Source organism: Anomaloglossus baeobatrachus, chromosome 6 (assembly GCF_048569485.1).
Source record: "Anomaloglossus baeobatrachus isolate aAnoBae1 chromosome 6, aAnoBae1.hap1, whole genome shotgun sequence".
Lineage (NCBI taxonomy): Eukaryota > Metazoa > Chordata > Amphibia > Anura > Aromobatidae > Anomaloglossus > Anomaloglossus baeobatrachus.
Genome location: NC_134358.1, coordinates 230,556,644 through 230,583,049, shown reverse-complemented (window position 1 = coordinate 230,583,049; position 26,406 = coordinate 230,556,644). Strand labels below are relative to the sequence as shown.

General features: G+C 45.3%; 1 protein-coding gene across 1 annotated transcript in view; it reads left to right on the top strand.

The window, feature by feature from the left end:
* JARID2 (jumonji and AT-rich interaction domain containing 2) overlaps positions 1-26,406 on the top strand; it is a 204,195-nt gene that overhangs the window by 71,298 nt on the left and 106,491 nt on the right. Inside the window, exon 2 of the mRNA XM_075314734.1 lies at positions 14,802-14,937. Coding sequence (XP_075170849.1) covers positions 14,802-14,937 — 136 coding nt within the window. The remainder of the gene's footprint in view (positions 1-14,801; positions 14,938-26,406) is intronic.

The following is a 26,406-nucleotide window of genomic DNA, read 5'->3' as shown; positions in this document are numbered from 1 at the left end:
CTTCAGGCCAAAGGTATTTCCTAGAGAGGAGAGAGAGACAGAGTTTAAACAACGACTGGGCATGCCCAGAAGCAAAAAACGGATCCGTCGCATGATACCGTCATTTGCCAGATGACGACGGATCCGGCGCCCATATGCTTCCATTGGGAAAAAAGATGGACAGCGCCAGATCCGTTGCCTTCCCTTTTTTCGCCGCTCCCAAAAAACGTTTTTTTTTTTTTTTTGGGCGTTGCTTCCGGCGGCCGCGCACACAAAATTCACCGGATCCGGTGCACGCAGGATGAAACACGAGTCCATGCCGCCCCATCTGGAGTTAATACAAGTCTATGAGGAAAAAACGGTTACGGCGACATCACGCGCTGGATCTGGTTTATCTGCAATTCGCCGGATTGTGCCTGATGGGAAAAAACTTATGTGAAAGAAGCCTTAGTCGGTGATAGTCCCATCGTTTACTCTAGTGCATGCAATGTTGACTCTGTCCTATTTGCTTCAGATGTGAAATGTAGTTGGTTCTTATATGTATAGTACTTATCTGGTGTTATTTTCTTTATATTTTGTATATATCCAAACACTCTGGGACCAATACATTAATACTGGCGTTGTTCATGCCATTTTTGATGAGGAGATGTGCGTCCACCTCTTCTTGAAGCAGCGGATGAGTTGGACCTCTGTGCACACGTCATCACAAATCCTCCTCCAGTAATTGCTGGGTTAAGTTTTGTGGCATAGGAAACAGTCGGTCGTCATGAATTTGACATGAGGTGGTTGCCATGCTCCCGTTCCACCTACTATATTGGAGATAGTAAAAAATGGTGTGAGAATGCCAAAAGTCACATAATTTAGCGCAGCCGCCATTTGTGTCCAAATTATGGGACTTTTCAAAGCTTTTTACACCAGGGGACTTTATGAATTGGGCACTATATGATTTTGTCTTTGGTGACATTTTGCCTAATTGATTCCCTTGAAGAGCCTCTGTATCTTTTGATAGTCCCATTGACACTCTAGGATAAGGCATTATTAGTAGGGGGTCATAGAATCACTCTGCATCCCAGTAACCTCTATTTTTCATGGGAATCTTTTCTTCTTTTTTTTTTTTTTAATTTATCCATTTGGGGTTAGTACTTACTATTTTAATTATTTTTTAAAAACTGTTTTTTACAGTCTCTTTATTGGAGCTTTATCAAGGTATAGCTAAGTACTCTGCATACAGATACTTTACCACCACGTACAAACCATTAATCAGCCTTCAGAATGGAAAGGCTAGATTAGACTTTGCCTAAAACTTCTTCTAAAGAAGCTAGCCCAGTTTTGAAAAAGCATTAAACAAAGATCAACCTGGACCAGAATGATGGAAGAATAACAAGGCGGCTTGGAACGGTTCATGATTCAAAGCACACGACATCCTCTGTAAAACATGGTGGCGGCTGTGTGATAGCATCAGCATGCATGTCTTCCAATGGCTCTGGGTCGCTAGTGTATATTGATGATGTGACTGAAGACAGGAGCAGCCGGATCAATTCTAAAGCATACATAGCTATACTTTCTTCCTAGACTCAACCAGTTCCAGCAAGGTTAATTGGATGGTTCTTCACAGTACAGAAGGACAATGACCCAAAACACACTGTGAAAGCATCCCAGGAATTTAAGTAAAAGAAGTGTAATATTCTGCAATGGTCTATTCAATCACCAGATATCGACCCCATTGAGCTGTATTTCACCTGCGAAGACCAAACTTAAGGCAGAAAGACCCAAAAACAAGCAACAACTGAAGCCGGCTGTAGTAAAGTCTGGAAAAGTGTTACAAAGTATGAAACCCAGAGTTTGGTGACGTCCATGGCTTCCAAACTTAGGCTATGTGTCCACGTTGCTTTTTACCTGCTTTTTACTTGCTTTTTTGCTGCTTTTTCAACTGCAGCGTTTAATGCCAACATGGATGTGTTCTGCTTTTCAAGCAAAGTCTATGGGAATTTGGTTTTCTTGTCCGCACTATGCTGTTCAAACTGCAGCCTTTTTGTGGCAGAAATTTGGGCAAAAACTCAGCTTTGCAGTTCAAAACTCAAATGGCAAAAACAATTGACATGTTGCTTCTTTGAAAAGCTGAGTTTTTGTCCAAAGTTCTGCCACAAAAAGGCAGCAGTTTGAACTGCATAGTGTGAACAAGAAACCCAAATTCCCATAGACTATGCTTGAAAAGCAGAACACATCCATGTTGGCATTAAACGCTGCAGTTGAAAAAGCAGCAAAAAAGCAAGTAAAAAGCAGGTAAAAAGCAACGTGGACACATAGCCTTAAGGCAGTCATTTCCTGCAAAGGATTCTCTATACAGTATTAAAAATGAAGATTTTATTTATGGTAACGTAAATTTGTCCAATGATGTCTATGGGTTGTTCCCAAGTGACATTCTTCACTATGGACCTTCTGGAGCTGGACTCATGCTGTGGATGTCATTGTGTAGAGCAGTGGGGCTGGATAATTCACACTTTGCATTGCAAATGGTGAACCTGATCCTACATCCGCAGTATAAATTGACTTGTTGTGGATCTGAAGCCTTCTGCTCTTGTCAATTTACGAAATGCTCCGGATACATTTCATGTGCATGAGATATTCTGAAATGTTGTGCATTATGCTGGTACTGTAAAATGCAGCGGGCACAGCCGAATTTACTGCAGCAAATCTACTGTGTTTGCTGTGTAGAAGCTTAACCTGTGGCCTTAGTCATGTCCCTGTTTAAACATATATAACGTGAAAAAATGGTCCCGGTGTCATCAGACACCAGACTTGCAATAATTAGGTGCCCCATTGGATTTTTTGCATTGGGCCCATGAGCATCAAGTTACCCCATTGCAGTCGCCTTTTAGTATCTGCATTTAGGCTGCAACATCCAGACCTCGAATGGTTCTACTGAATCAGGGGTTGTGCCAAGTGAAACGTATCACCTATCCAAGGATTGGTGATCACTTACTGATTGCTGGGGATCCCTCTGATCCTGTAAGCAGGACTCTGCCGTGCCCCTTTAGAATAGAGTTGTGGTTGAGCATGCGCACTACTGTTGCATTCATGCAATATGGAGGTGCTGGAAATAGCCAAGCACTCTATTCTGTCTCCGGATCGGCAGGCGTATCATCAGCATATTTTTAAGCTTTTTTTTTTTTTAGATTACAACTGAGCATTTTGTCTGATATACTCTTTTAATATTGCCCAATGTACAACACAATTGATGGCTCTAACCTAGCCATTTCATAGGCTCTCAGTTGCTTATGGAAGTCATGACTTCCAACAGTGCCAACATGTACTAGAACAATGGGGGCCAAAGGACGCCTTTTTGGTATCTGATGAATTAAGAGAGCCATATGAATACTTTTGGTGTTTATACAGGGAACGTTCCTGGCATGTGAGGCAAAAAAGTGCTCAAATAAGATGTGAACTAACCCTACAATCACCAATTTGGTTTTACTTAAAGCACCACTCCTGCATTTCTTTTGTTTTTACAGCTGGAGTGGTGCTTTAAATGTAAGTCCCCCATCTTATACTGCCGACATCTTCATCTGTTTTCAGCGTTGCTCTGGTCACTCTCTATTTGAGACTTGCCGGGACCTCCAGTGTTTCATGGAGAGCGCCAGAGGTCACAACTCAATGCTTTCATAGAGTTTTATTGGGCGCTTGTGACGTAACTTATGATTTCTGGCCAGTCAGTAGTTACAGTCACAAGATGGCTTCCAGGATCCAGAGTGGTGCTAAAAAAGGATGAAAATGTAACACCCTGAGGTCGACGGGTTTTGACCCAACTCGACGTCGAGCCGGTGGTGCAGACCCTCTGCGTCGTCACGGGCTGGCCTGACCCGGTTTCATGAGCCCGAGGCATACAGAAGGGAGGGAAGGCGGTAAACTGGAGAAAGGATGGAGGATGGGGGTGTTAGTGACGGGGAGGAAAGTCTTTTTAGATCATTACACCACCTGTGGTCCGCGGCCAGAGATGGGCCGCCGCTGCGGGTGCTGCTATCCGGGGCTGATGGTGAAGGTCGCAGCCGGGATGGTGTCACTCCCCACAGGCGGAGCGGGGTTACACCGGGGAGGATGATGGAGGATGGACAGGGGTGGTGGTAGTCCATGTTGGCGCCGGCAAATGAGAGGCAGGGGTTGCCGTTCCAGGTCTTTTACTCACTGGTAGTTCAGGTGCTGCCTCCAGAGTACTGTTCTCTGCCACGATGGGCTCCAGCCGATCCCGAATAGTTGGCGGTCACCGCCGGTGCCCGTGAAAGTCTTTCTAGTGAAGTGTTCCTCGGTTGCTATCCGGAACCCAGGCTGAGTCTCCAGCTCCAAGCCACTGGCCCACGGAGAAAGAGAAATTCTCAACTCCTTTTGTCTGTGTCAGATGTTATCCCAAGCTGTGCCCAGGAAGGTCTGCTCTAGAGAGATGGTTGCACCTACTTCTTACCCCAAATGGTGCCCTCCCCCGGTTATTGTCCTAGTGACTGGGGAAGTCCCATGCCTCATGATGGCTAACCACCCTGTCTGCCCTAGTCCACTCCCCTGTGGGAAAGCCCCTTATTTTTTTGTGTGTGGTTTTGTTAAGGCATCGGCAGTTAACCCTCCTAACCCGGGATGGATATTGCCCCTTAATGGAGGTGTAATACCCTGTGGCACCTGAAGCCCCAAGGGCGCCACAAAAAAACGTTCGAGGACAAGTATAAGACAGGAGGCAGAGGACTTAGATTTAAAGCGCCACTTCAGAGCTGACCCCTCTCCAAAAAAAACACCACAAAACATTGAAGTGGTGCTTTAAAATCTTGGGTGGGTTGTTCGTGCGGTGACCGGTTTATCCTGCTACAGTAGCTATAAAGGAGGGTGTAGGAGGGGGCAGAAGATGACATGACGAGCAGTATGTGATGCATGAAGCTAATGTGATGGGGTATATTGTGTGATCGGAGCAGCGTGGAGCCGGTTGGATTCCTGCGCTCCAAGTGTCAGCCTGGAAACATTTTCCTCTTGTAGAGTTATTATTTCAGCTTCTGACCTTGTAAATTGAAGCCTCTCAGTCAATGGCCCTCTGGATATTTCTGGAGAGCAATGAAAGCATTCATGGGATCTTTTAAGTAGAAACATGTGTTTTTCCGCTTTTCTCCTTTTGTTTGGGACGTTTAAATGCCGTGCTGACATTTTAAAAAGGGTCCTCGAATGTCGCATACGTGAGCATTGCAGAAAGCCGTGCCGGTATGAGGAAGGGGCACGGTAATGCACCACGCATAAAGCTTTTCTGATCCCGCCTAATCTCCTGCACTGCCTGTGACAGCTTTCTATGCGGATACTTGGGAAGTGGAGCAGCAAATGTTATTTAGCGGATTGTGCAGTTAGTGGCGGTACAATGAGATGCAGCCGCCGCCATCATCCGGCGATACGTGGAGGAGCCTCCATCAGGGTCTCTGATTCTCCGCAGTGGAGGGCTGCTGACTGTTTACAATGGAGATGCTGACTTGTAAATTCAGCCGCTGCACATGTTATCCTGTGACTCACACTGAAAAGAATCCACCATGTCAGATGTGAATCGCGGCTATTGTAACGCACCAGCCCTTTATTGTGCTGAGCAATAGGAATTCCTCCTCGCTCTTACATCATATGAGCACGGACTCGTCTGTCCCTTATTTGTGTGGGTTTAATACACGGGAGGTGATCATTTTCCAACAATACAAATCAATCCCAACTCCAGAAAGCCCTGAGGTTTTCAGTCTTGTCATAATGATTCATTTGCTGGTTCATTGTATCATACTGCTCTAATTATTCCATTGTCCTGCATTGTCCTGCTTCCCCGCCATCCGGTGTCACTTCCTATCCTTTGTCATTGGGTTCACTCTGCAGTAGGTACTACAAAGCCAGCCTTAACAATCCCACCCAAATCCAAGTGTGAATGTGTATTTTAAGACATTCATCCATCTCCCACCTGCTTGCAACACAATAGCGTGTGTTATAAGGCCTCATTCAGACTGCCGTGCTTCACGTATGTGTTGTACCCGTATTTTTCACTGATGGATCATGGAACCATTGTAATTTATGCTGTTATTCATAGAGCCGTGGTTTTTCACAGACCATGTCCTTGCAAAATACATGGAGACATGTTTTGTTTTTTTTCGGCAGCACAGAAAAAAAAGGGGCAATACAGGTCTGTGGATCCATAAAAAATACAGACAGCACAGAGATGGCCGTGTGCAGTCCATTTTTATCATAGCAGAGGACATGAGAAGCTTTGTCATTTATTTCTTTTTCTATACATGTAAACACTCGACGGCGCGCGGCCCCCACAGCACTCGACGGCGCGCGGCCCCCACAGCACTCGACGGCGCGCGGCCCCCACAGCACTCGACGGCGCGCGGCCCCCACAGTAGTCGATGGTTCGCGGCTCCCACAGCACTCTACGGTGCGCGGTCCCCACAGCACTCTACGGCGCGCGGCTCCCACCGCACTTGACGGCGCGCGGCCCCCACAGCACTTGACGGCGCGCGGCCCCCACAGCACTTGACGGCGCGTGGCCCCCACAGCACTTGACGGCGCGCGTCCCCCACAGCACTCGACGGCTCGCGGCCCCCACAGCACTTGACAACGTGCAGCTCCCACAACACTTGAAGGCGCGCAGCACCCACAACTCTGATAACACCCAATACCCTTTTTTGTGTACATGAAAAACACTGGTGTCTAACTAAATGAGGACTAAAATATATATTTTTAAATTATTACTATTATTTATGAGCTTATGAGCTAGTAAAGGCAAGCATGAGTTTGCAGCTCCTCATCCTCCACAACAAGTTAAAGGTGCTTTTATTGTTCATTCCAGTCTAATATATACAGTATCTTTCCTGATTTTCATGCTTAGCTCCTTGTTACCGACTCCTTTTCAGGAGGCAATTCCTTTTCATCTGCATTCTGTCAGCACTATATGTGCCGGAACTCTTTTTTTTTTTTTTCCCCTTACGACTCAGAATGCAGAACTCATGCCAGTGACCATTGTATCACGCCTGTGTGCACTGTGGCAGGTATGAGAACAAAAGCGGAGTGACAAAGACCAGCACTCATGTACATTAATCCATCTTGGCCAATCGATCTTGAAGCTGATGTTTGGACCACCACTGATCAATACATTATAATCTATCTTGTGGATAGATGATGTTTTGTTTTCACAGGGAAGCCCTTTTAATAACAGAAGTGGACATCTAGTTAGACAGACGGGAAACATTCAGTGGTCGAAACTTTGCACTAATTTTTGGGGGATAAGAGCGCAGCGTCTTTACATAAATGGATTCACAGTTTGAACATTTAGATCATTCTCCATCGAAGGAGATCACATTGTCCGCTCATGTCTGATTATGTATACATTGCTAGATCCATACAGTCAGGGACTGTATTACAGTGTTTTACTTCCATTTGTAGCACAATATAGCACAAGACTGAGGATTATTGTGGAGAGAAGCGTGCTAGGGCCAAGAAACATAAGGCTCGCAGCTTTGTAAAACCACTCTTCCTGCTGCGGTTGGCATGGAATGAAATCCAAAAAGCTTGCTTACACCTATTTTAAACCCGGCATAAACAGCAGAGGGATATGTGATGGCTTCTAATAATAAAGTAGCGAATGAACGTCTTCCAGAAGCACAGACCCGTTCCGTGCTTCCTTTACAGCCATGGACTTCTATGATGGATGCAGGGATGGGGTCTTGTGTCCCACCATCCAGTGCCTTCCTGGTGTATCACGACATCAAAGCCACGAAAATGGTTGAAAGAAAGACCCCCAATGAGCTCTTCTCCTAATTCATCGGTGGCTCCATAGACTCACTTGGAGCGGGTGGAGAAGTGAGGTCTGTCAGTTATTACAGACGACAGGAATTCCAGCACAGCAGGTAATGACTGTACATTGTGCCGGTAATAAATAATGGATCATAGAGATTCATTAGCAAAGGGAAAATAATCGACAAAACTGCAGGTTGATTTTGCCAGCATTTTGTTTAAAAGCTAAAGGCACATTACATATTTAAGGTTGTAATAGACTGCGAATAAGGCTGGAGGCTGCACTGCAGTCCTATAGTCAATACCCTAACCTGTGTTTTCTTCCCAACACCCCCGAGACATTTACACGGCAAGATAATAGTGAATAAGCAATGTTAAAAACAGTCATGAGTCTTGCTGTGTAAACAGGCTGCTGACCACCCCCCGACGAATGAGCAAAACCCTGGTCCAGTTGCTGAATGAGGTTTGGTGCAGCACAAAACAGCGTTCTCGGCGGTACATTGTAAAGTGTACACAGGACTCCCGCTGTCGTGAACAGTGGCAGCCAATCAAGTATAGTTCGCTCAGTGCGTGTCGTTTACTTTCATCTGCCTGTGTAAACAGGCATCCAAATGATCACCAATCTTATACATTTACCGATCGTTGGTCATATGGTGCTGCCGGTCAATCAGTCTAAACGGACTTATAGGGTCTGTGCCCATGAGGCGTTTTTATCACGTTTTTGATACTGTGTATTTTCACATCTTCAAAAACGCAGCGTTTTACAGTTAAAGCAAAGCGGATGGGATTTGTAGATATCTCATGTACAATGTGCTTCTTTTTTATGCTGTGTAAACTGATCTGTGGAGTGTTTCTCCAATCCACAGCAGTACGCTGAGTTTTCGGTGCAGAATTTCCCCATAGACTTGCTTTAGATGCGGAGAATCCGCAGGTGAAAAAAATACACGTGTTTTTAGTGCTTTTTCTATGGCGTAAATTCATCAAAAACACATGTAATCCGCACCTAAGTATGTCAATACCTGGAAGTTTAAAAAAACAGCTGCTTTTATTTAAAGCATGACACATGAGAGACAAAAAACTGTGGGTATAAAATGCAATAAAAACACATGTTAAAAAATAGCACACAAAAATGCAATAAAAAAATGCAAGTAAACGAAGGTGCATAAATTCTGCAGCGTCAGAAACTCAACAAACACTGATCATGTGAACGGAGCCTTAATATATGGTCACACTTGTTGTCCCCGTCCCCCCCCAAGCGGTTTTTCTTCTTTTAAACATGCCAGAAAAAGTACTTAGAAAATGCTCTAAATTTGCCGCTTATATGTTAAAGCTTTTGAGCATCTTTTAAACTCTTCAGGTTTTCAAAAACACTTGGTTGCAGGAAAGAGCGTGCAGGTCACTTTTTTTGAAGCATGTCCTGATGGAACCTACTCCAAACTAAACAGTGCCCAGTCAAAAGACTAATAAAAAAAATCTTCCGAAAAAAATGAACTTTTGAAAAATACATAAAAGAAGGGTTCAGGGAAAAAAAATCCTCCAATACTCCTCAAAGAAGGAAGATTTGCTGAAGCAGTTTCCGTAGCTAGAGTGTTGGGGGGGAGGAGAATCATTGTGAACATAGCCTTAAAGGGGTTGTACCACAAACAAAGTTCATTTTAATCAATAGATATTGGAATAATAATAATAAGTTCCACAATTGGATGCGTTTAAAATAAAATGTTGATGTGCTGAGATAATCTTATATACAGTATATGTAACCCTGCTATGTACTGTGTAAGGGCCGTGTCTGACTGTACAGGGGCATGGTCTGATCATACCACAGCTCCTGGCCCAGGGAGGAAGTAATAAAGTATACAGACGTTACAGCATGTGATTGCAAATAATTCTTTCTTTGAGGTAAAACATTCTATAAAAACAGGAAGGAAAATGTATTACCTCACAGAAAGAATCCGCTGTATTCCCATGATGTGCTTTTTGTATACTTTTGTGTCCTCCCCGGCCCAGGAGGTGTGGTATGATCAGACTATGCCCTTGTGCGGTCAGACACTGCCATTACACAGTACTTTGTAGGGTTGTAAGGACACAATATAAGATTATCTCTGCACAGGAACATTTTTTTTTGTAAACACATACAATTGTGTAAATTATTATTATTCCAAGATATATTCATTAATAACTTTGTTGGTGGAAAATCCTGTTAATGATTTAGTGATAAGTGGAAGGGTTAATATCTATGGCCATAAACTGTCTTGCTAATTTGTAACACTCATAACCCCCAGGTAAAATCTAAATCCTCTTCCATTAGTTAGCTTGTTGTGTCCTCTCTCCTTTTTATAGGGTAAGATAAAAGCCGTCCCGGCTACTAATGTCACTGTGCATGCGGCTGCCCTGACTACTGCCTAAGATGTCTGACAAGCTTAGACTCCATGAAGACGACTTGGCAGCCTACCAACATCTTTTTAAGACGGCTCAGCTGGAGGTCTGAGCGCTCCACACTTGCCACACTTGTGCTGTGCCAAATTTGTTCTCCTGCAGCCAGTCTTAATCCAATTTTTGGTGCAGAGTGAGGGGCGCTTCACACCTCCTATAAGGAATACAAGGAATCTACAGGCGGCCATGTTGTCTGTCCTCTGGGCATCTTGCAGTCTTGTTAACCACTTTAGATGAAGCAAAGTACATTTTATTCTTTTTCTTTCTTGATCTTCAATGTGTGAATGAATGTTAGTAATCATTAGTTTGGAAAGTTTACACTTTGTTGTTGCAGTGTCACTGGCAGACACAGACAGATAAGGGCCCCTGTGCAAGAACAGCATATGGACCCTTTACAGCCAAAAGCTCACAATTCCACCTGCTTTAGAGGTAGAAATGGGCCCCCTTACCTCATGGGCCCCTTTGTGGCCGCACAGGTTGAATCAATGATATGCCGCCCCCGTGTAGTCTATGATGTTCCAATCTCCTTCTTGGCATAAAGGGTTTCATGTTTCGGCACTATGCACGCGATGGGGTAAAGTCTTGGCTCTATGTACAAGGGAAGATTATAGTTTTACTAGTGCTCTTGAGCAGAGATATAGATATATATATATATATATATATATATATATATATATATATATATGTATGTTTGTCGCTAGAACAAAGTCCTGGTGCAGACTAGTGTGACTCCCTGGACTAGTCAGGTCGTCCCAGGTAGTCCCATGCACACACCCCCCCTCCCTTAAAAGGTGACAGCAGCCAGCCAAGAAACCCTTGTCACCACCCTCCAGGTTTGATGTCCACACCAGGGGGGCGGAGCCAGGTGGTTGGCTCCCCCCACCGAGGAGTTCACAGGCCTGGAGGCGGGAAAGACACAGAAGTTCTAGTGCAGAGGAGAGATGAGTCTTGACAGTGGAGGAGAGAGGTTGAGCTCAAGGGCAGACCTGTGACCAGGCCTGCCAACAGTCTACTCAGGTGGCTGTGTCGGAGCCCAGTCACCTCTGGCAAGGAGGTAGACGGTGGTGGCCGCCTGCAGGAGCTGGGATTACAGCCGGTGGAACCGTAGGGACCAGGGTCGGGCGGTGGCCCGCTGATACCAAACCGGGGAATCGATTGGAAACCGGAGCACCAGGAGGGGTACTCAGACCCAGTACAAAGCCCCGAACCGACAGGGCCGAGTCAAATCAACTGATTGAGGACTGGACTTAAGGACCTATCCCACACAAGACCCGTTAGAAGACAACAGCCCAACCATACAGGGTAAAGCCACCGCCAGGGCATAGAGACCCAAAGGGCCAGCATCTGTGGGCAAACAGGGCTCTTCCGACAACCAGCAAGCCGGGGAGCGGACTACCGTTGCTTAGGCATAGGAGTCAAACATTCATATAAAATGGTGCAGGAGAAAGGCGGAAACCACCAACCCGTTCAGGGAGAAGCTGCAGCTGGCTGCGGGCCCCGTTCATTATCCCGTTTGGTTTACCAGAGACTCCAGTGTATTGTGTCATAGTGAGTACACCAGTGCCTTCGGGCCGCGCACCGCGCCAGCATCCAGCCCGCACCCGATCCCACGCCTCAGCACCTCCCTCGGGCCCCCGGGACCATCACTCCCCTACCAACGGAGGGGACAACACCAAGCTGCACAACACCGTCCCCGGGAGGCCTTGTTAACGGCAGCGGTGGTGTCCATCTATTCACCACAACCCGTGGGTGGTGTCACGAACTTACACCCCTACCAAACCACCGCGGCCCCGGCCGTGGAACTTCCCCCACTGAAGTCCCTGCGTGTAGCTCCAACCCCCTTGCAGAGCGACGTGACCCCTAGGTCCGTGAGGAGCTCGAGCCACCACCCACCGTACGAGCACGGATCCGAACGGCTCAGCGGTCGCAGCCGAGCCCGTGGGGCGGTACACTAGTGCTTCCAAAACCCTAGTCGTTGTCCCACCAACATGTGCAATACTGAGGTGATCCTGAAAACAAGATCTGTTGGGGGCTGTGTTGACTGGAATTTGGCAGTGTAGCTCAGAGGTCCCCAACCTTTCTGACATTGAGAGCCACATTCAGCTCTCAGAGAGGGTCGAAAGCTACATCCAGCGCCTACCCCCCTCACAGTAGTGACACCCAGAGCCCCCACTAGTATGACAGTGTGGGGTAACGGTTAAAATTCTTGTAATAGCTATATAATAGCAGCACAAGACTTCCCTTCAGGCTTCATTCTTTAACGCTCATGATGAGTTTGGTAACAATACTGCAAGGCTGTGTGTCCACGTCGCGTTTTTGTGATTTTTTTCATGTGTTTTTGCTTGCAGTTTTTCACAAATCTGCAAAGAATTCCTTATGCCAGCAAAGTGCATGAGAAACCTTGTGTTGTGCACATGTTCAGACATTTTACCTTGCAGATTTGGTGCAGAAATGTATGCAACCAAATTTGCAACGTGTGCACATAGCCTAAAACTGTACATTTTAGAGTGGCCTTTTATTGTGGCCAGCCTAAGGCACACCTGTGCAATAATCATGCTGTCTAAGCAGCATCTTGTTATGCCACATCAATTAGATAGATTGATTTTGGCAAAGGTGAAGTGCTCACTAACATAGATCTAGACATATTTGTGAACAATATTTGAGAGAGAAAGGCCTTTTGTGTACATAGAAATGGGCCTCAGGGCTGTTCACTGATGAAAGTCGATACACACTGAGCAGAAATTATGGTCACCAATGATGTTGGAGATGTCTATGCATCAACCTTTGGTGGTGGTAGGGTTAGTGTGGGCAGATGTGTCTAGTTAACACAGAACTGCCCTACACTTTGTGAATGGTACAGTGACAAACCCTTACTACTTGTAGAACATCATTAATCCAGTCTTTGTGCCTCTGAATGAACAACACAGGCCTAATTTCATCTTCATGGACAACAATGCTCCACCTCATCAAGGTTGCATCATTAGAGAACGGCTGCTGGAGACTGGAGTACCTCAAAAGGACTGGCCTGCATTTTTTCTAGACCTGAATCTCATAGAAAACATATGGGATCAGCTGAGTCGCCATGTAGAGGCTCGTAACTCTGTACCCCAGAATCTCAAATCTCAATGACCGGAGGGTCGCCATTCAAGGGGAGTGGGATGCCATGCCTCAGCAGACAGCAACTCCATTTGTGAACAGCAGGAGATTTCGTTGTCAAGCTGTAATTAATATTATGGCCACATCACAAGTTATTGAGACAATGACCTTATTGGGGGTATATTCAACAGTATTGTTGGCTTTTGTTTCAATAAATTGTTTAAGGTGAGGAAATCACCATTTCATGTTTCTACCTAAATGCCCTACATTCATGGTAAAATATCACTTTAGCGTGAACTTTTTACATTTCGCCCGAAAGCCAGATATCCCTAACTTTTTAGGAATAGCGTATGTATGGTTATAACTGTATATGGGGCCTACAACAACAATATAAATGATCCTTGTTTTGCAGTGCTGTGATGTGTTTGGGCTGAAATATCAGGCTTACAAGCCACATGAGGATTAGCCTAGAAGTGCATGGTGGGGGGGTGCCTTTTGCCCTCCGAGTGCCAACAATCAATTTCTAGGCTTTTTTTTTATAGTTGCACTACATCTTTTACTTTTGTACCACTAATTTCAACAGTATAATCATCCCTGTAAGTTCCTCTGAAGATGAAACCTAATAAGCTTACATAACAATTAAAAACATGGCATAAATCCTGAAATAAGTAGGTTATGTAAGGGAGTTTAATATTGACTCATATCTAGGCGACCCTGACGAGGCATGGTTTTAGTATCATGCGTTTCCTAAATATAGTTAGGAAATGACTGAGGACAAATATCAGCAATATAGTCGTCGATGAACCAGTTACATTCGCAGTGCTGCATGGCTGTGACTTGGCACCTTTATACCTTACATTGGGGAGGGTTGATCATTCATAATACATTCATACAAAGGTTGCATCTATACCTTTTAACCACGTGTATGATTATTCCGCATGCCTCTGGAGGGTAGTGGGCTCGCTGCTAAAAGCATCCATACCTTCAGAATCATTTCCAGCTGGTCATCTGTGTGCTGACTATGCAATTATTAGTGCAATTTTCCTCTGCTGATTGAGAGGGCTGTAATGTCAGAGGCCACTCCAGGAGTGGAGACGTAACGCAGAGCTTGGATGCCAGCCAGAATCTGGAGCCGGGTTACATCCCAAGGTTAAGTGATAACAATGAGTATGTTGTTATATAATGTGATCACTGTGACTCTCCCAGTAGCTGTTTAGGTGACTATACAAAGGTTAATTGGGTATGAAAATAAATGCAAAAAAATCTCCCTACAGCGTGTAAGTCAGGTTTTGTATTTATTTGCTTGTAGTAGGTCAGAATTGGTCATCTCATGCACCATCAAGTGATAGAAATCCAAGGATGGGTCTATAATAATGGAAAAAGATGTTGTCTGGAAATGTGATGTTCTTCTAAAGTGGACTATTGGTTTTCTTACAATTGGGATCAAAAGCATTTTTAGATGTATCTTCCCTGTATATGAACGAGGTGTGTTTTTTGTGTTTTCATAGGATGACAGTGATGGTATTCCGTGGTCAGAAGAAAGGGTGGTGCGTAAGGTGCTATATCTGTCTCTCAAAGAGTTCAAGACTGCACAGAAAAGGCAAAGCGATGACTGTATTAACGGGAGCTTCAAAACTCCAAAAGGTGAGTCAAAAAAATGATATCCACCACATTATTGCTTATACCACAGTTGATCCTTGCAAACCTATGTTTTTCCTCAGAATACAAGCGCTCGATAGCTGATACATGTGTGGCAGTGTGTAGAAGACATCCGACTGTATAATTTCTGCCATATATGTTTGACTATGAAATGCTGTGGCGAAAAATATGCATTATAAGCTGCCAGGAACCAAGCAGCAAGTCAGGGGGGTCCCCGGCAGCTACTACCTGTCCACTCCTCTTTAGTAATCGGTATGGAGAAGCTGCCCCGAGACCCTTCTTTTAGACTAGTTGGCTCAGTCCCCGACAGCTACTCCCTGCCCACTCCTCTTGAGTGACCGGTATGGAGAAGCAGCCCTGAGACCCTCCTTTTTGACTAGTAGGTTCGTTCCCCAACAGCTACTACCTGTCCACTCCTCTTGAGTGATCGGTGTGGAGAAGCTGTCCGGGACCCTCCTTTCTGACTAGTAGGCTCGTTCCCGGCAGCTACCTGTCCACTCCTTTTGACTGACCGGTGTGGATAAGCTGCCCAGGGACCCTCTTTTCTGACTATTCAACTCAGTCTCCTGCAGCTTCTCCCTGTCCACTCCTCTTGACTGACTGGTGTGGAGAAGTTGCCCGTGACCCCCCTTTCTGACTAGTCAGCTCGGTCCACGGCGGCTCTTAAAGTGTATCGTCCTCTAAAACGCAAAATATTTTCAGAGTTAAACATATATGACTGACATCATACATCAAGATTTCCATAGATTTGGCAGCACATATCCGCTGTCGGCTTCCCCTTAAGTTTCTCTCCGAACTGAACTATTTTTGATAGGCTTGTATATTACTGCAACGTCCATTGACTTGAATGGAGAGAACAATGAAAATGTGTGGCTACTTTGCTAGAATGTGGATCAGGGGGACCCGTTCACCCACAAAGTGATAGGTTAGGTTCTCACCACTCTGACCATCGGATTCTTAATGCATGACCTAGAGACCTATGTAATTTTATGTAGGGTCATCTAAAAGGAATTAAGAGGGTTTTCCTCCTGTGGACAGCCCTCGATGAGCTAGAACACAGAGCTCCTCTGTAAGAGGATTGTATTGATGGTCTATCATTTTAGTTACTGCGTGTAATCCTGCAGTAGCTGGAAATGTATAGTCACATGCAGCTTTCCCTCACAGTACTGAAAGATTTTCACCAACACAATTTATTGGGTGAGGTTACTCCATGTTGAAGGACATTGCTGTGTTGGTACCAATTACACCTTATGTCGGTTAAGTGGACATAAGGTCTTAATTCTTGGGTAGATTAGATTGGATCAAGGAACTCCAGCAATGGGGCAAACCAGACAGATTGTGGATATTAGAAGATCAGACCTATAGATTTTGCTGGACTATATACATAATGGGAAGATCAAAAGCAAATAATTAACTTGTGCTTTTACAATTGAAATGCTCGTATCAATCTCTGACAACGGTAAGTAAATGGTGCAATGTCCAGTGCACGCAGTCACCGGCTTCCATTGGCTCCCAATGATGCGTTTGTGGGGAACCAACGGGTTGCTATGGTAGGTAGCTTTGGGGTCTGCTGAAGACAAAAGTATAAGTCCGTGTACACCAACCTGAAGTCAACAGGGGGAGGAAGGCCAGGCAGACAGAAAGGGAAGGGAATAGATAGCAATATCCGACCCACATATTCCCATCCTGTTGCACCTGTCAATCAAATAGCAGTGCATTGCTGGAACTTTACTTGCACATATTTCTGATAGAAAACATCCAATCTCAGAACAAAAGCTATGCTTACATTCAGCATCCTAGATCCAGTATAGCACTGGCTTTACTTTATATATGAAAATCCTTCTGATTGGTTCCTTTTAATACATAATGATAATAGATATACTGTCAGATGTGCTTTTCTGGGTCTATTTTATGTTTTTCTTAAGAACTAACAGGCTGATCCTTGCTAACTACCTGTTGGGCCCAGCGCTGATCTCTGCCAGCTCAGAGCAGTCAAGGCCCACTCCAGCCGGCGATTCTGCAGCTTCCAGTGATGTGACGTCAACAGACGTCAAGGCTTATGTTGCAGCCATTATACTATTTAAAGGGCTATGTGGGGGCCACCATGCTATATGGAAGGCTATGTTGGAGCCTTTAGACTTTATGGAGGGCTATGTTAGGTCCATTATGCTGTGTGCAGGGATATGTAGGGGGCTATTACACTGTTTGCAGGGCTATAATGCAACATTATATGGTTTGAAGGGCTTGTGGGTATATTATACTGTATGCAGTCAATTATACAGCATGAAGGTTTGTGTGGGGTCCATCATACTGTATGGAGGGCTATGTGGGGTGGAAATTATACTATATGGAGGGCTGTGTGGGGTTCATTATACTGTGTGCAGGGCTGTGTGGGCAATTATACCATTTGGAGGGTTAGTGAAGGCCATAATTCATTGTGGAGAGTTGTGTTGGGGCCATCATACTGTATGGAGGGTTGGGGGGTCACAGTCAGGGCAGCACACTGTGTGTCTGGAGATTGCTGTGGAGCAATTGCCTTAGGGGCTTTCATAGTGTTTTGGAGGACACGTCTGTTGGCAACATAATCTATGGGGGCAATGAAAGGGGAATCTAGGGACTTCAATAGGAGATTACTTTGTAAAGGCTCCAAAGTTGTGAGAGATGCCCTTGTGTGATCCCACTGAATGAATATATATATATATATATATATATATGTATGTATGTATGTATGTATGTATGTATGTATGTATGTATGTATGTATGTATGTATTTATTTAATATATACAATGCCTACAAGTGGTATTCAACCCCCTGCAGATTTAGCAGGTTTACACATTCGGAATTAACTTGGCATTGTGACATTTGGACTGTAGATCAGCCTGGAAGTGTGAAATGCACTGCAGCAAAAAAGAATGTTATTTCTTTTTTTAAATTGTGAAAAGTTTATTCAGAGGGTCATTTATTATTCAACCCCTCAAACCACCAGAATTCTGTTTGGTTCCCCTAAAGTATTAAGAAGTATTTCAGGCACAAAGAACAATGAGCTTCACATGTTTGGATTAATTATCTCTTTTTTCCAGCCTTTTCTGACTAATTAAGACCCTCCCCAAACTTGTGAACAGCACTCATACTTGGTCAACATGGGAAAGACAAAGGAGCATTCCAAGGCCATCAGAGACAAGATCGTGGAGGGTCACAAGACTGGCAAGGGGTACAAAACCCTTTCCAAGGAGTTGGGCCTACCTGTCTCCACTGTTGGGAGCATCATCCGGAAGTGGAAGGCTTATGGAACTACTGTTAGCCTTCCACGGCCTGGACAGCCTTTGAAAGTTTCCACCTGTGCCGAGGCCAGGCTTGTCCGAAGAGTCAAGGCTAACCCAAGGACAACAAGGAAGGAGCTCCGGAAAGATCTCATGGCAGTGGGGACATTGGTTTCAGTCAATACCATAAGTAACGTACTCCACCGCAATGGTCTCCGTTCCAGACGAGCCTGTAAGGTACCTTTTACTTTCAAAGCGTCATGTCAAGGCTCGTCTACAGTTTGCTCATGATCACTTGGAGGACTCTGAGACAGACTGGTTCAAGGTTCTCTGGTCTGATGAGACCAAGATCGAGATCTTTGGTGCCAACCACACACGTGACGTTTGGAGACTGGATGGCACTGCATACGACCCCAAGAATACCATCCCTACAGTCAAGCATAGTGGTGGCAGCATCATGCTCTGGGGCTGTTTCTCAGCCAAGGGGCCTGGCCATCTGGTCCGCATCCATGGGAAGATGGATAGCACGGCCTACCTGGAGATTTTGGCCAAGAACCTCCGCTCCTCCATCAAGGATCTTAAGATGGGTCGTCATTTCATCTTCCAACAAGACAACGACCCAAAGCACAGAGCCAAGAAAACCAAGGCCTGGTTCAAGAGGGAAAAAATCAAGGTGTTGCAGTGGCCTAGTCAGTCTCCTGACCTTAACCCAATTGAAAACTTGTGGAAGGAGCTCAAGATTAAAGTCCACATGAGACACCCAAAGAACCTAGATAACTTGGAGAAGATCTGCACGGAGGAATGGGCCAAGATAACTCCAGAGACCTGTGCCGGCCTGATCAGGTCTTATAAAAGACGATTATTAGCTGTAATTGCAAACAAGGGTTATTCCACAAAATATTAAACCTAGGGGTTGAATAATAATTGACCCACACTTTTATGTTGAAAATTTATTAAAATTTAACTGAGCAACATAACTTGTTGGTTTGTAAGATTTATGCATCTGTTAATAAATCCTGCTCTTGTTTGAAGTTTGCAGGCTCCAACTTATTTGCATCTTATCAAACCTGCTAAATCTGCAGGGGGTTGAAGACTACTTGTAGGCACTGTGTATATGTATGTATATGTATGTGTATGTATATATGTGTATATATATATATATATATATATATATATATAATATATAATATATATTTTTTTAGGGGGGGCAAAGAAAATGTCTGCTATAGGGCCACATATATTTTTTTCTTTTATGTCTGTAATTTTTATTGAGACTTATAAAGTTTATCAATCACACAAAACATTTTACATTAAGAAAAAGTAGATCAGTGGATGTAAAGGGGCTCCATATTTTTTATGCATGCCCCTGAGGAAGGTAGTTGTAAAATGGAGATGGTGGATGAACCGCCCGCACTGCTGTGCAGAGAGGAATCCGGAAGGTCCCAGTAAGTTATTTATTTCTATGCGTTTCGGACACATGCGCCTTCATCAGGAAAATCACAAATTGTGATTTTCATGATGGAGCCTGTCTCGAAACGCGTAGAAATTAAATAACTTACTGAGACCTTCCGGATTCCTCTCTGCACAGGAGTGTGGGCGGTTCATCCACCATCTCCATTTTACAACTTTTAAACCTGGGTCTGTGGCAGCCATTTTTCTTGCATGTGTTCAGTTGGTTGTAGCATCCATAGCCTCATCAGGTGAGAATCTCCTGTGCCTTATTCTCTGTTAATGCCTTATTGCACTTGTTTTCTCTCCTGAGGAAGGTGGTTGACATCTACCTTCCTTTCAGTTCTTAGCCCTAAGACAATTTGCATATGTCTTCTACACTAGGGTTTTATATGACTGGAACATCCGATGTTTCTAAAAAGGGACAAGAGCCTCATTCATAACACTGCTTCTATATATAAAAAAAATTCCAAAAATGGCTGCCACTCAAATAAGTGACTGTCAGTTCTTGAAATTGTTTTGTGGCATTGTGTAGTTATTTTACACTTTGATTTTTGGTGCTGATACCCCTGTGTTGTGAGCATTCCCTAAAGATACATAATATCTTGTTTCTGTATAGAAGGTGTTCCAGTATGTAGGACAATAACCTGTTCTTCGAGGAAGCGTCTTGTCTCCTTTCTTAGAAAGGTCTGTCCCATGTTTTCTGCTGAACTGACACGCTTGTATAAGACAACCTATGAAAAGCTTTTCACACACGTAGAATAACAAATGATGTAGATTTTTACACAATGGTATATATCAATAGGTGACATGCTCTATGTAATGACAGTTATTTGGCATGTCCTCGCACACAGAAATGTCAACCTTGTGTGATTATAGAACCTTGAAATGACCATACTAAGGAAAGAGTTATTTGAAGGTTGGGGCAAAAGTACATGCAAGTGCTTATGGTTGCCTGAATTGTGTGAAAGATGTCTGACATGGACAAGTTTGCATTCTTGTCTTATACTATCAGTTAGACCTTTGTGACTTAAAGGGAATTCGTCACCAAGTTTTTGTTACCTCAACTGAGAGCAGCATAATATACGAAAAGAGACCCTGATTCCAATGATGTATTACTTAGTTTACTTGGTGCAGCAGTTGTGACACGATCAGAGTTTTTAGATGCGGCATGTAGTAGAGCTCAGAAACCTAACCCCGCCCACACCCCAGCTTTGTGTACATTGTCTATGGATAGTGATTTGTTATTCAGAGGAGGTGGGTGCAGTTGCACCAAGGCCCAGGTAGTGATAATCATCTGGTGATACAATGAAGATTTTAAGTAAATCACACATAGCATAATAAAGAAGTTTTAACCCCTACAGCATACTGTCCTCAAATTACCTAGCAAACACCTGCTGACAGAATCCCTTTAAAGAGGACCTTTCACCAAATTTTTCATAGTCAACTTGACAAAGGAAGTAATAAACCATGGTGTGTTGTTTTTTGTTTGTTTTTGTAATGTCGATGTCACTTTTCCATTACGGATATATTACAATCAAAGTGTTTGGCCACTGATGATTTACTTTTAGTTAAGCCCATGTGGATGGGTGTTAGCAGATCATTTTCATGGGAGGCATCTTCTTCTTCCTCCTAGCTTAGGAAAGACCATAGCTTAGTGTAGAGCAGATATCAATGTGTGAGATGCAATGATACAGCTCTGATCTCCTGGTTTAAAGGGACTCTGTCAGCACATAATGACCATTCAAACCAAGTACATGCGCTTGTGCATGCTGGCACCCCCAATCTACTTTGATTGACAGCTCTGGCTTCATGGAAAACAGGTGGGAAGGTGCATTTAAATGATCAGCTCTGCCATATTGCACTGAGCACTTGTACTTGGTTTGAACAGTCATTTTGTGCTGATAGTCGCTTTAATCTCCTGCAGGAATTTGTGTGTGGGGAGAGGCAGTGCAGCTGAGTTTCTGTGTCGCATTACAAACCCTTCTATCTGCTCTCCTCATAGCACTGTTACCTCTGCTGTACTGCCCTCCTCCCCCCCCCCACTACCTGTATGGAGATGTCAGGAGACTTTTTTGTAATGTGACACCACTAAGCTAAGCTGAGCTGTACTGTACCCCCTTCCCTAACTCATGCAGGAGGTTAGACCAGGAGATCAGGGCTCTCTGACAATTTACATCCCACACAGTGAGAAACCTGCTCTAAGCTATGGTGGGACATGTTCGAACTTTTCTCCTGAGTAGTTCTTTCTGCTTATGATTGGTCAGTGTCCTACAGGGGGAAGAAGTCACACCCCAGTGAACTTTATGACAATTAACTCTTTAGAAACTAAATACTTTGCTAATATCTCCACAACAGAGAGGTGAAAATAGAAAAAAAAGGCTTAATACGCTCTGCAGCCACTATTACATCATGTGTCCAGTTCAACATAAATAATTTGGCCAAAGGTTGTTTAAACTGGAGCATACATGTTTGGCGCTAATTTGGGCAATTTTCCACTACTTGTTTTTGGCATCTCCCAAAAACGCACAACCAAAAATCAGTATTTCAATTCTGTGTTCTGTAGTTGTCACTTACATTTGTACACATGGCCGTGCCCTGCCGTTACCTCTCAGATCGATCAAATTCTCCTTCCAGATAGTTGTGTGCGTATCATGTTCTTCTCCGTGATCTGCGTCAGATGGTCGGTCACCGTTTCTTTCATAGTCAATGAAGCACTATTCCTTTGGCCAAAGCGATGGACACCATAGTGGGTAGTGTTTGTGTGCAACCCATCTGTCGTAGTGGAAACCGATACGCCTCCTCCAGCAATGTGATCTCTAAGTACAAAATATTCTACTTTAGGAGCTAAAGCAGTGACTTTAAAACCTCGTTAAGTTTGGGATCTGTAGGCCCGTACTTCTCGCAGCTCACTGTAGACCTGCTGCTGACCTGAATTACCCTTGGAGGCAGCCAGCGGGGAGATGAGTGCTCAGGGCCCAGTTATTTGTCCTCCTCCTTCTCCTCAATATAAATACCCGAGCCACCAAGTCATAAATCAATGCAGTGCTTCTGCCAACACCTATTACCATTTAAGCACACTGGAATGTATGCATTATTTCAGGGGCTCTGCGAGTATTTACATACAAAGATTTATGGCGCTCTTGTCAGCAAATAGCATTACAAAGTGGAGCCACAAAGCATCCCCTTGGATACTATAACAAAGTGCAGACGCACTTGTCTGGGTCCCAAGTTTGCAGCAGCTAACATAATAACAGGAGCCGTGTCCGGTGTAAAGCGGCAGAACCAGAAGATGTGGATTTCTACATAGCGCTTGTCCCATGTGCAGTTGCGCCATAATAACGGCTTCATTTTCATGTCACAGTATCAGTAGTCCCCTTGTGAAGCCAGGAGAAAATTGGCCAAATTATTTGGTTGAGGCCACGAGACTTTTTACCATACCAACTATGTGTTATAACACACAATGGAGTATGATATATCCAAAATTAATTTATTAAAGTGTAAAAAACATACAAACACATAAAGTGTATGCCACTCTCGTGGCACAATCTCTAGATGTCATAAGGTAAAGAGAGACAAATTCAAAGAGCAAGTAAACCTAATCAAGGTGGGGACCGGGTCACTGCAAAAGTAACAAAGGTATAAATGTTAATGATAGTCCGAAGACGGAAGGAAACACAGGATGAATAATTATTAGTGATGAGCGAGCATGCTTATAACTACTCGGTACTCGCACGAGTATCGCTGTACTCGGGCTGCTCGGCGGGGACCGAGTAATCTCGCGATACTCGTGCTGTACTCGTGGTCTTCATTTCTGCATGTTGGCGCTCTTTTGAGAGCCAGCCCTCATGCAGGGATTGGCTGGCAGACCACTGCAATGCCACAGCCCTGTTAGTTGTGGAATTGCAGTGATTGGCCGGCCTGCACAGCGTGACCGAGCCTTTATATCGGCCGGCGCGCTGTGCTCTGCTCACAGCTATCCAGACTGTCAGTGCAGGGAGAGTGTCGCTGATTCAGGGAAAGCTTTGCGGCCCTTTATAGCTTTTTCAGTTGCAGGGCTGCAAACAGTGTGACCAAAAGTCCTTCTCAGGACTATTCTAGTTGTATACAGGCAGGCAGGGTATAGCCAGGTCGGAGTACAGTAGCAGAGTCCTTCTCAGGACTATTGTTGCTATATACAGGCAGGGTATAGCCAGGTCTGAATACAGGCTAGTGACCAAAAGAGTCCTTGTCAGGACTATTGTACCAGTATACAGGCAGGCAGGCAGGCAGGGTAGTGGTGACCGTATACCAGCCTTCATCATATCTGGGGCTGGTGTACACAGTGTAAAACAGTCCAGATAGTGTCTGACTTGTCTGTAATTGTCGCTCCCCAAAAAAACCTGTTAGGTTCTTATTGCGTCCGTGCTTGGTTTTTAAAACCGCACGTGTGTGCCTGTTGGTGGCAGCGTACAGTTGCACTTGTGTGCAATTTCCAGAAACTTTGATATACCGCACAAGTAGTGAATATACACGTCAGCAGTGCACAGCATTGCAAAATGCGCAAGGGCATTGGCAAGGAACAAGGAAGTGGACGTGATGGTGGTGCAGGCAGAGGCCGAGGTCGTGGTGCAGGCAGAGGCCGAGGTCGTGGGCAAGCTCTAATTTCGCCACAACAAAGGGCCACATCTAGTCGCTCGCACGTCCTGTCCCAAATTCTTGGGGACCGCAGCAGTACACCGCTCTTGAACCAAGACCAGTGTCAACAGGTTGTTAGTTGGATAGCAGATAATGCTTCCAGTCAGATTGGCACCACCACAAACACTCTGTCTTCCACACGGTCAAGTGTCAGTAGCCGTGATACTGCACCGCACATTTCTGAACCTGATCCTCCTTCATACCATCAGGCTGAGTACACGTCCTCCTCGGACATTAATGATCCCACACTTGGACACTCGGAAGAGCTGTTCACGTTTCCATTCACACATTCTGGCCTCTCGCCAGCTCATATTGAAGTGGGTCATGAGGAGATCGTCTGTACAGATGGCCAAATATTTGAGCAGCCACGTTCTCACGAAGTTGGCAACGTGTCTCAACAAGTGGTGGACGATGATGAGACACAATTGTCAGGAAGTCAGGAGGAGGAGCAGGGTGCGGAAGAGGAAGACGACGTGGTGGATGATCCAGTAACTGACCCAACCTGGCAGGAGGATATGCAGAGCGAGGACAGCAGTGCACAGGGGGAGGGAGGCGTAGCATCACAACAGGCAGTAAGAAGCAGGGTGGTGGCCCCAGGCAGAAGTCAGGCAACCGTTCCCCGGAACAACATGACGACACAAGGTGCCTGTACAAATGTTAGGTCTTCCCGAGTCTGGCAGTTTTTTTAAGTTGGATCCAGATGATTCAAAAAAGGCCATTTGCAACACCTGCCGTGCCAGCATCAGCAGGGGTACCAAAACTAGCAGCCTGACCACCACCAGCATGATCAGGCACATGTCAGCCAAGCACCCGACTTTGTGGGAAGTACAACAGAGTCGAGGAGCAGTGCTTGCTGATGTCACTGCTACGTCTTCGCTGGTTGTGCATGCGAGCCAATCCTCTGTCCATGTTGCCTGCGAACAAGCCTCCTCCACTCCTGCACCTGCAGTTGCCTACGCAGAAAGAACACCATCATCAAGCACGTCCTTGTCCCAGCGCAGCGTTCAGTTATCCATTCAGCAAACCTTTGAACGCAGGCGCAAATACACTGCCAACACCCCACATGCCACAGTTCTAAATGCTAACATTTCGCGACTGCTTGCGCTGGAAATGTTGCCTTTTAGGCTGGTGGAGACAGAAGCATTCCGTGACCTGATGGCGGCAGCTGTCCCACGTTACTCGGTCCCCAGCCGCCACTATTTCTCCCGGTGTGCCGTCCCCGCGTTGCATAACCACGTGTCACAAAACATCACACGTGCCCTGAACAACGCTGTTTCACCCAAGGTCCACCTAACCACAGACACGTGGACAAGTGCTTGTGGGCAAGGCCGCTACATCTCGTTGACGGCACACTGGGTTAATATTGTGGAAGCTGGGACCCAGTCTGAGCGAGGGACGGAACACGTCCTTCCCACACCAAGGTTTGCAGGCCCTACCTCAGTCAGTGTTTCACCCACACTCTACAGCTCCGGAATGTCATGCTCTTCAGCCTCCTCCTCCTCCTGCGCATCCTCATCCACTGTGCCCTCCACACCAGTCACAAGCTGGAAGCACTGCAGCACTGCCTCGGCGAAGCGGCAACAGGCTGTGCTGAAGCTAATCTGCATAGGTGACAAACCCCACAATGCAGAAGAGCTGTGGACAGCTCTGAAACAGCAGGCAGATCACTGGCTCACACCTCTGAACCTAAAGCCAGGAAAGGTCGTGTGTGACAATGGCCGGAACCTGGTGGCGGCTTTGAGGCGAGGCCAGCTGACACATGTTCCATGCGTGGCCCATGTGCTCAACCTCGTGGTTCAGCGGTTTATAAAGTCATACCCAGAGCTGTCTGATCTGCTGGTAAAAGTTCGCCGCCTGTCTGCACATTTTCGAAAGTCACCTACTGCTTCAGCCGGCCTTGCCGGCTTTCAGCGCCGTTTGCATCTTCCGGCTCACAGACTGGTGTGTGATGTCCCCACGCGTTGGAATTCAACTCTGCACATGTTGGTCAGGATATGTGAGCAGAAGAGGGCAGTTGTTGAGTACCTGCATCACCTAAGCCGTCGGGAAATGGGTCAAACTCCACACA